Below are 10,686 nucleotides of genomic sequence, written 5' to 3'. Positions count from 1 at the left end.
TGCTTTTTCTCCCCACAGCTGGATTCCAGGGCTGGTCCAAGGGGGCTGCTCCCCAGACTCTCCCAGGCCCCCTCTGACTGGCCCCAGATCCCCCTGCAGCCAGGCTGGGAAAGTGGCCTGAGAGCTCTGGGGCCTGGAAACTGTGGTTAGCCTCTGCCCCACACAGCGCCGGAGCCCAGAACCAGCTCCCCTCCCCCCCGCTAGGAGAGCTGGGGAGACTGCAGGGAAGAGAGGCATTGCCACTGGGGCAAAGCACAAGGGTGACAGCTGGTCTCTGGGTCGGCACCCCCAGGATGGAACCAGAACCCCCACCCCTCACAGCACAGGCGAGCGTCCCACCCTCGGTGCTCAGTGTTCACCCCTTGAGAACAGCATCAGCTACACCCCCACCGGTGGGTTACATGGGCACCAGAGAGACCTGGGGCATAAGGAGCCTAATGGCCAGGTGGGGAGAGGCAATTAGTCAGTAGCTGAGACTGTCGCCCTCCTTCCCCGGCTGCTCCATCCCATCCCCATGTCGGGCAGTGAACCCCCTAGTCGCTTGTTACCCCTTTCTCACTTAGGTTACGTCTGCTCTGCCCCGTTATTCCGACACAACAATGCGAGTGTCCACACAGCAATTCCTCTATTGGGAAATAAAGTCGAAAGCATCATTCCAGCTTCTGTAACCCTCATTCCACAATAACTAATGCCTCTTCCGAAAGATCCATTTCCAAATGCTGGTCATGTGGACGCTCCACTGCTGCTATTTCAAAATAGCTGCCCCTCAGGGCCATTCAAAACCATTACTCCCCAGTGCTCCCTGGGGCTCTACATTGAGGTAGCACATCCCCATTAGGGGAGCCTGTCTCGGATTCATTTTGAGGCTTCCCTGTAGAGGGGATGCTCTTATTTCGGAATGTATCTTCCAGACCAGCTTATTCCGAAATAAGCAGGCAGTGTAGATGCACCCTGAGTGCTTAGGCCCAAGTTTGGGGCCTGGCAGATATTTTGGAGGAATCACTGTCAGTCTGGACTCATCACACTTTATGTAAAGGCTCCATAGAGTCTGAAAAAGAAAAGAGCAGGAGAACATGCCCAGACAGGTGGCACTGACTGATCTAAATTGCAACCTGCCCATTTCCCAGCAGACAAAAGTGAAACTAAACTCTCTGGTCTCTGCAGGAGAAGCCATGGCTGCTGCGACTACAGGAAAGAAGTTCCAGGATGAAGTGACCTGTCCCATTTGCCTGGAGTATTTTGACGATCCGGTGTCTCTCGACTGTGATCACAGCTTCTGCCGAGCCTGCATCACCCAGTGCTGGGGGGGGCTCACTGCAGATGTCTCCTGCCCCCAGTGCAGACGGGCCTTTCCCCAGGGGCACCTCAGGCCAAACAGGCAGCTGAGGAGTTTTGTAGATGCAGCCAGAGAACTCCAGTTGCAGGCAGGGAGGGAACCAGCCCCAGAGAGACTGTGTGAGAAACACCAGGAGCCTCTCAAGCTCTTCTGCAGAGAGGATGAAATCCCCATCTGTGTGGTGTGCGACAGATCCAAGGGGCACCGAGGTCACACCGTGATTCCTGCCGAGGAAGCTGCCGAAGAATTCCAGGTAGGGAAATGCCAACTGTGATCCCTGCCTTCCTGGGACTGAGGAGGAGCAGCTCCCGCCCTGGGAATCTAGCCGATAGGATCAGGGGTGGGACTGCAGGCAGCAGGGACGGCCTGGTGATAGGGCACCGCAGCAGGGTCATTGACGCCCGAGTGCCCCTCGTGGCATGGGGTAGCCCTGCCTCAGTTTTCCAAAAAAGACTGACGGTGGCATTTTGTGTGGCCAGTAACAGCCCTGCTCTCCCAGCCGGGACTCTCAGGACTTTGAGTCTGGAGTTTGACCTTATCATCCTGAGCAAGATCCAGGGTCTCCTCTGCCTGCTCCAGGGGCCTCCTCCCTGTGGCTTTCCCTGGGCCTCTGTTTTACCTACTCCAGGCCGGGTTGGATCCCACGACCCTTCACCCTGCCCTTCATTGTCCCTTCCTGGGGAGGAGAATTGACTGTGTCTCAGGCAGGGCTCACAACCAATGTTCCTTCTAAATTTTCCATCTGTGTGTGGAATAAATTTTGTTTGGTGTGCCAAGGCATGTGTGGCTGTGCACCACCCATAGAAATACCTGCTGCCAGCTGTGGGCAACTGGGCGTTCTGCTAATCAGCTGGACAGCACTGGAATCTCTCCTGGGTGGCTGCCAAAGCGCCCGGCTTACAGGGACCCTGCTGAGAGCTACTCCCTTGAAAGGGCTAGCCAGCCTGTGCCCAGTCTCGTCCCCACCCGCCTCTCCTGAGCCACAGGGAGAGCTCCACTCCTGCAGATTCCTCGTTGGGATTTATCTCTGCAGATTCAGTGGGGGAACCTTGTGCCCCCCACGTGTCCATGCTGACGTTAATGGCAATGGCAATAATTGGTAGTTAGTAGAATGCACTGGTGTCTATAGCACCAGCCTCTCCGGGCCCAGGGAGTGATTGGGGCACCCATTGGACAAGCCAGCCAGAGAGAGCTCCTAGCCCCAGCCACAGCCTCATGCACATGACCCGCAGCAGGTGGGTAAAGAACGAGTCAGGTTGGGAACAGGGGAGGGGCACTGAGGAGTGTTTGCAAACACCTGCAATCGCCAGAGCTAGGTCATCACGGGTGGCTGCCTGGCCAGATTTTCACCCTGCACCTGCCTGGCTGTGTCTCTCCTCTCTGCTCCTCTCCCCCTCCCCCTATGCGCCCTGGCCTCTCTGGAGGTCCCTGATGCTCGTGGTGTCCCTCCTCTCCTCCAGCTTCCTCCCCTGCAATCTCCCCCACCTCTGCACATGCAGCCTCGGAGTATGTGACCCCTGCTCCCTACGGTAACAAGGTCTGACAATTTCAAACCCTCTGAAAACACTCCCAGTGTCTATTACTGTGACTCTGTCTCTGATCCCATAAACCTGCCGGGCCCTGCAGTCGTGAGTACAGTGCGTGGTTGTGCTGGGCCAGCTCCCCTCCCTATAGTCCTGAAAATAACAAGCAGAAACAAAATTAAAAATGTTTGCGGGCAGGACATTACAGAAATGGGTTGAACTGAAAATGATCTATCTTTAAATGATTAGCAAATCTCACATTTGATGTTTTGCTTAGTCACATGAAATGTTTCTGTGTCTCCAGGAAAGGCTCCAGGCCCAGCTGAAGACTCTGAGAGCCGAGCGAGAAAAGCTGCTGGGACTGAAAGTGAGCAGGGAGGAGACCAGCCAGGAGTATCTGGTAGGTGCCCGGCGTTATTACCCTGCCGTTGGAGCAAGCCGGAGGGAGCTGATCCGGAATCAGACGCTAAGGAGCGGCCAGGACAATCTAGGGACTAGATTACAGTTTCTCTTGATCAGCTGGGGAATGAACCCAGAAATCACAATTCTTGTGCAAGAGGGCCAGTGTAGACAGCCACGTTAATTTCTTGAGTAAGAAAGCCCAATGGCTAAAATGGCCATTGGAGTTTTCTTGCGCAAGAGAGCATCTACACTGGCACAGATGCTTTTGCACAAAAGCACATGCCAGTATAGATACTCTCTTGCGCAAATACTTTTAACGGAAAAACTTTTCTGTTAAAAGTATTTGCACAAAATCATGCCAGTCTAGACGCAGCCGAAATGTTTCTTTGGTGACAAATCTTCATTTTCCCAGGAAAAAAATGTAACGAGGAAAATGTCACCAATGGCTAGTGTGGAGTCCTGCTCCCTGCTGCTTTGGATCAGCATCGCTGGGACCATCAGCTACTCACGATCCAAAGCATGTCAGACACAGAAACGTGCTTCATGAGATTCTGGGGCCAAACAGGAAGACGTGAGAAAATTCTCTCTCTAGTAACCACAGGAGACTGTTCACTGTCCGGTGACTTAGAATTTGCAAAGAGATTCTCCCCCTGCACACGCCGTGCTCCTTGAAGCGCCCCAGGCTCTATCCATGTCCCCCTAGTGGTGGTGGTGATGTTCTTCCTTTGGTTCTTCTTCCAGAAACAGACACAAGCCGAGCGGCAGAAGATTGTGGCCGAATTTCAGCAGCTGCGGCAGTTCCTGGAGGAACAAGAGCGACTCCTGCTGGCCCAGCTGAAGAAGCTGGACAAGATGATCGTGAAGGCACAGACTGAGACTGTCACCAAACTCTCGGTGCAGATTTCCCATCTCAGAGAGCGGATCCGGGAGCTGGAGGGGAAGTGTCAGAAGCCAGCGAGTGAATTCCTGCAGGTGAGACTGAGGGGGAAATTCCCCGGATCCCACCCCAGAGACAGGACAGCCCCTAACAGGTGGGCACAGGAGTCAGAGGTCACAGGGCAGCTCCGTGTGCGCCCTCCTGGCATGGGAATTGTTGTTTTGTGCAGACCCACAGGCACAGAGAGACTAGAGAAGGGGAAGCCTCATTTGCTCAGGGATACATGGCCCTGGGGCCAGGCAAAGCCTAGTTCCCCTCGCTCCCCTCGCTCGCCAAATCCCTCCCTTGGAATTCACAGTGTGTGTCAGGTGGAACTGAAACGCTCTCTCTCTCTCTCTCTCTCTCTCTCTCCCCCCCCCCCCCGCCTCCCCCAGGACATCAGAAGCACCTTGAGCAGGTCAGTGGCTCTCACCCCCTCACAGCGCAGGGGAAACACTGGGCAGTGAAGTTGTCGCTGCCTCTCCCCAGGGCTCCACAGCAGAACGTGCAGGAAGGTCACATTTGGGATTCAAATCTCTGACCCATTTAACCCTGAGGCCCTCGCCCCTTTAGAGACAACTCTGCAACTCCCCAGGGAAAGGCGCAGACTGGCCTGTGGTATATTCTACCCATGTCACCTCCCTGGGGACTGGCTGCCCCAGGACTGAGGGGTGGGACGTGGGCCTGTCCCTGCTGGGCGCTGGGCACCATTCAGCCCAGGGTAGCAGGGATCCAGGGTCCGTCCCGCCCGAGGGCTGTTTGGAGACCTGTGTGGGATGAGCCGGGGAGGGGGAGCTGGTGTCTCAGTCTAGTCCAGGGGTCTCCGACCTTTTTAAGCACAAGGTCGCTTTTTGAATTGAAGTGCAATCCAAGATCGACCTCAAACCCACCCTGGCCCCGCCTCCTCTGTGTTACTGTTTGGAGAGCTGTGTGGGATGAGCTGGGGAGGGGGAGCTGGTGTCTCAGTCTCGTCCCCAGCTGGCAGATTCTACATCCCTTCCCCCGGGAACCTCCGGTCCCTCAGCGCCTGGAGGCCCAGGAGTGAATTAGCCGTGACTCAGTTCCCCTTTGTCCCCAGAGCTGGTCTCCTCAGGCCGGACATGAGGAACATTCCTGAGTCCCTGTGGGGAAGGTCGCCCGGCCGAGGGCTGCGCTGCCCCTACTCTCAGGCTGGGAGAACTAGGGAAATTCTAACTCCCGGCCCATCAGGGCAGCGACTCGCTGGCCAGAGGGTAAGAACTGAGTCACTCAGTGCAGGGTCACCATGGGACATTGTTTCTCTCCAGGTGTGAGGAGGGACGGGCCCAGCAGCCAGAGGAGATGGCTCCTGAACTGGAAGAGCGAGTCCGTGAATTCTCCCAGCAAACTGCTGCGCTGTCGAAAACACTGGGGGAGTTCAGAGGTACCTTGGGGGGACCGAACAGGGCACATGGCACAGACTGGGGGTGCAGGACACTCAGGTTCGTTAATTTAACCCTTCTGTGTTCAGAAGCTTTGCAATGACACTGCCTGTGAGAGTGAGAAACGCCAGAGAGAGAAACAAATTCTGCCCCGTTCCCTTCTCCTGGGGCATAGGTGTGTCATGATGCATTTCTCCTGTGATGCTCTAACTGCCCTGTACGATGTCTGACATGTTACGCACAGGCAGACTGAACACCAATTAGCTCTGCTCCAGTCACCTTTGTCTCATTTTGTGAGAAGTAGGGTTATTTTGAAAGAAGGGTTTGCTCTCGAAATAACTGCGTCAAGACAGCGCCTGTTATTTCGAAATAGCGGCCGGACATGTTTATGTAAATGAAGCACAGGATATTTAAATCCTGGCATCATTTGCAATTTGGAATGTCTGCATCTGCATCCCTCTCTCGAAAGAGGGAGACGTGCCCTTTAAGACCAAGGTTACTGAAGGAAACATTTCCCTTATGGCCAGCACACGGCTCGCCAATCAGTCAGTGTAAATGCTCAGTCTCAGTTTTTCCAGACTCATGAATAAAAAAGGCCCCTGGTGCCAGTTCTCAGCCCTTCCCGTACTGGCTAGTGCCAAGCAGACACAGCGGAGACGGGACAGGGCCTGGGCGTAAGGGCGGCTCAAATCAATTCCCATCTCACCGAAGGTCACAACACTCAGGCTCAGATTTACTCAAATCCCTTCGCTTGGGCTCCTGCATCTCTCCCAGCCCGAGGGCCGCAGGGCGGGGGCCCCAGGGCAGTGCAGCCCCCAACCACAGGTGGGGTCCGTGGGAGCTGCAGGGGCCCAGCCCCCCGAGAACCAGGGATGCAAACCTTGTGTCTAACCCATTATCCGACAGAGCAGGTCTGGCTGGCGACGACCCCTCCCCCCTGGAGCAGCCCCCGACCTGCAGGGCTCTCACCACCAGCCCTGGGCGGGGGCTGCTGCCGACTTCCTGCTCCCATCGGAGAGCCCCGTCCCCCGCGGGCCCAGGAGCAGCCCCCTGCCCGTGGCCGGCGCGGAGCCTCTCCAGCCCCACCGGGTCCTGGTGAGCCAGCCCAGGGAGCACGGCCCAGCCAGGGTGCTGCCTCCTGGTTAGCCCCTTAACCGGGCATATCCCTGCTGAGAGCCAGGCCCTGGGCCAAAGGGCAGCACCCGACCTCTGAACCCTCAGTCACAGGCCGTTTGTTCGAGCTGGGCCCAGCCCCACCCTGAGCTCTGGTCCTGCCTGGCCGCCCATCTGGGCCAAGGGGCTGCAGGGAAGGAGAAAGCCCCTCCCCCACGGCAAGGGGTCCCTCCAGCACAGGGGCCTCTGGTGCCTCCTCCCAGCAGCTGCAGGCCCAAGGCCTGTCCCTGAGGGGTGGGGGAAGGAGGGACAGAGGCGTGTCCCTGAGAGGGGTGGGGAGGGGCGGGGTTGGAGGGGTGGGGGAAGGAGGGACAGAGGCGTGTCCCTGAGAGGGGTGGGGCTGAGGAGGGCGGGGGAAGGGATTTCACTCTGCAAACCTGAAATCTCACCTCTTCTATCCTTCCCCCTCCAGGCACTCTGCCGGCTGCACTGGAGGCATCCCTTGGAGTGCACAGACCAGGTGAGCTGCCTCGAGCCCCCTCAGAGCCAGGCCTGGGCGCAGTGCGGTGCCCTAACACAGGCAGGCACCAGGCAAGCCGCAGCCAAACTACCCCCCTCCCCAAACCCTGGCTTTCCTCCAGGCCAGGGGCACCTCCTGCACCCAATTCCTCATCCCAAGCACCCCCCAAAGCCCACAGCTACAGCCCACCCTCCGGTCCAGAGTCCCTCCCCAAAACTGGAGCCCCCTTTGCATCCCAAACCCTCATCCCCAGGGCTCCCCAGAGCCCCCAGCGCCTCCAGCACCCAGCTCCCTGCCTGAGTGTGCAGCCCCAAGGGCATCCTGCCCGGCCCCGAGAGGGACAGAAGGGGAGTCGGTGACGTCTCTGCTGCCGCCAGCCGGAGGCTGAGCAGCCTGGTGTGGGGCAGGTCGGAGCTCAGCCCAGAGCCCCAGTGTGGCGGGAAAGGAGTCGATCCCAGACGGGCCGTTCGCGGGAGACATGTCCCAGGGGGAATCACAAACCCTGCCCAGAAGCAGCTGGGACCCAGGGACATTTCAATGGGGAGGGGCCCAGCCGAGCGCAGGGCCTGGATTCAGCCAGCCCTGACCAGGCAGTTTCCATCCCGTCCCTCTGGGGTCCCCGGCCCGGAGTCGCTTGTCCCCGGCCCAGGGAGAGGGGGGCAGATTCCCAGTGTCAGGGCCCCTCTGATCCCTTCTCTCTGCCACGGCCCCTCCCTGCCAGAGGAGTGAGCTGCCCCTTGGGCTGGGCCGAGACCTCAGGGCTGCTCCCCACTCAGAGCCGGGCGCCCCAGGAGGCAGGAGAGTCCCTGAGTCACTGCCCAGCTGGGGCAGATTCTGTCCCTGACGCCATCGACCCCCCCAGGGCCGAGCTCTGCCCCTCATGCTCTGATTCTCCCCCAGCCAATGTGACTCTGGATCCAGACACCGCATATCCCTGGTTCGTCCTGTTGGGGGATGGGAAACGTGTGAGATGGACAGGGACACGGCAGCCACGGCCCGACACCCTGGAGAGATTTGACTATGTGCCCTGTGTGCTGGGCAGTGAGGGCTTCACCTCGGGGAGACATTACTGGGAGGTGGAGGGTGGGGATGGGCGATGGGCTGTGGGGGTGGCCAGAGAGTCTGTGAGCAGGAAGGGAGAGATCAGCCTGAGCACCGAGAATGGGATCTGGGCTGTGGGGCGGTGGTGGTGGGGGCAACCCTTCCAGGCTCTCACTGACCCTCACACCCCTCTGCCCCTGAGCCCCCCCAGCAGGATCCAGGTTTATCTGGACTGTGACCGGGGGCAGGTGACATTTATCGATGCTGATACCGAGGCCCCGATCTTCACTTTCCCGCCGGGCTCCCTCCCTGGGGAGAGAATCCGACCCTGGATCTGGGTGGGGGACACAGACACTGAGCTCCGACTGTCTCCCTGACAACAGCCTCTCTGGCCTCACACCCGCCAGTCTGTGTGACCCTGGAGGACTCCCCTGTACCCCGCCCCTGGCTCCTCCTCTCTATGGCTTCTGAAACCTCCTCTCCCTCCCTCCCTGCAGCTCCCCTTAAGGGAGGTGGAAGGACCCTACTGCAGCCCCAGACAGCAGACAGGCCCTGAAGGGCAGAGCTGGGGGCTGGGCACGGGGAGAGCTAACAGCCGGGCTGGGGACAGGCAGAGTTCAGATCAGCTCACACAAATTGACCAACCCAACGGCTCTGCCCCTCACTATCCCCCCGGATTAGGGGCTCTGGGGTCCAGCTGGACTCAGGAAAGCAGCCGGCCCTGGCTCCTGAAGCTGCTGCCTGCTGGGAACGTTGCTCTCCCCGGCAGAGCTGGAGACAAGGAGCGAGCTCCAGGCAGGGGCTGGGCTATTGCAATGCTGAACGGCGCTGCCTGGAATTGTAGCTGCCCAGAAAGTCCCTGGCACGACGCTGCGAGCCCCCAGCCTGAGTGATGGGGGATGGGAGTGTCTGGGACAAGCCAGCAGGCCCGGCAGGGAGCTGCCTGAGCTAGTCTATGGGGGGCGCTCACCAGGGAACATCAGAGCAGCCAGACTGGGTCAGACCAGAGGCCCATCCAGCCCCGTGTCCTGTCGGCCCACAGTGGCCAGTGCCAGGTGTCCCAGAGGGAGGGAACAAAACAGGGAACGTCCAGTGACCCCTCCCCGTCACCCATTCCCAGCCCCCCACACACAGAGGCAGGGACCCCTCCCTGCCCAGCCCCTGTGTAACTTTTGTGTCGGGAACTGAGAGTGAATCATTCGCTTTAATAAAATGTTTCCATCTGCTCCTGTCTGGTTGCTCTCTGGTGTGTTCCCCCCTCTAGGAAATGGATTGTTGCCGCAAAGGGGGATTTCTTGCGCAAGAAATCGCTATGGCTAAACTGGCCATCAGCGCTTTCTTGCGCAAGAGGGCGTCCACATCTCTTGTGCAAAAGCACATGCCAGTGTAGACGCGCTCTTGTGGAAGACTTTTTGGGCAAGAACTCTTCCGCAAAACAGTTCTTGCGCAAGAAGCTGCCAGTGTAGACGTAGCCTGAGGGATACAGGAGTCAGAGTAAGAAGTCCTACAGCTTGGCAATATTTTGAAACCATTTTGAAATAACTACATGCTGTGTAGAGGTGGACTAACTTATTTCAAAATAAAGTTGCAGTGTAGACACAGGGGCTGTGTCTACACTGGGCCACTTATTCCGGAAAATCAGCCGCTTTTCCGGAATAAGCTGCGAGCTGTCTACACTGGCCCCTTGAATTTCCGGAAAAGCAACGACTCTCTACTGTACAAAATCAGCCGCTATTCCGGAAAAACTATTCTGCTCCCGCTTGGGCATAAGTCCTTATTCCGGAACACTGTTCCGGAAAAGGGCCAGTGTAGACAGCCCAGTAGTCTTTTCCGGAAAAAAGCCCCGATCGCGAAAATGGCTCGCCCAGGTACCAAACCCAGGTCAATGGAACCCTCCCTCCCCCCACAAGTTCTCACATTCCTCTGTCCGCAGGCCCCAAAACCTGCCTCTCTGCAGCTGCTCCCCTGGCAAAGGCTGCAGGTCTGGTTTCTGCCTCTGGGCCAGGGCTGCAGAGGGAGGGGCCACAGCCAGGGCCAGCTCTAGGTTTTTTGCCACCCCAAGCAAAACATTTTTGGCCACCCCCTTCCCCTGCCCTTGGCCCGCTGCTGCAGGACAGGCCCTGAGGAGGAAACCCCCCTTGCACCTGGCAGCTCTTTGACTCCCATCCCCCTCCGGCCAAACCCAGCCTAGTCCTGTCCCCCCTCCACACACCCCGACCCCCCCCCACTGAACCCAGTTTCCACCTTCTCTCCCCTCCCAGCCAAACCCGATCCTCCACCTCCCCCAACTGACTCTGTCTCTTTCCCCGCCGAAGCCCCGTGTCCCCTCCCCGCAGCAGGTGCGCGAACGTGGGAGCACCCCGGGGCGCGTATCATTCTTCCCAGGGGCCAGGTGAGGCAGCAAGAGCACCCGCCCCTCTGCAGGCCCCGGCTCC

At 58.5% G+C, this 10,686-nt stretch overlaps 1 protein-coding gene across 1 annotated transcript; it reads left to right on the top strand.

Moving 5' to 3' along the window:
• Positions 1–1,084: 1,084 nt before the first annotated feature.
• LOC149522232 (zinc finger protein RFP-like) lies at positions 1,085–10,313 on the top strand. Its single transcript, XM_089770641.1, has 6 exons — positions 1,085–1,589; positions 3,164–3,259; positions 4,003–4,233; positions 4,573–4,595; positions 5,464–5,579; positions 8,042–10,313. Exons 1-6 carry the CDS (start codon positions 1,173–1,175, stop codon positions 8,626–8,628), a joined length of 1,470 nt encoding a protein of 489 aa, XP_089626767.1. The 5' UTR covers positions 1,085–1,172; the 3' UTR covers positions 8,629–10,313.
• Positions 10,314–10,686: the final 373 nt, after the last annotated feature.

The sequence above is a fragment of the Pelodiscus sinensis genome, chromosome 19 (assembly GCF_052426305.1).
Source record: "Pelodiscus sinensis isolate ZL-2025 chromosome 19, ASM5242630v1, whole genome shotgun sequence".
Classification (NCBI taxonomy): Eukaryota; Metazoa; Chordata; order Testudines; family Trionychidae; genus Pelodiscus; species Pelodiscus sinensis.
Note: the sequence above shows the minus strand (reverse complement) of the source record. Positions and strands in the feature narration are given on the sequence as shown.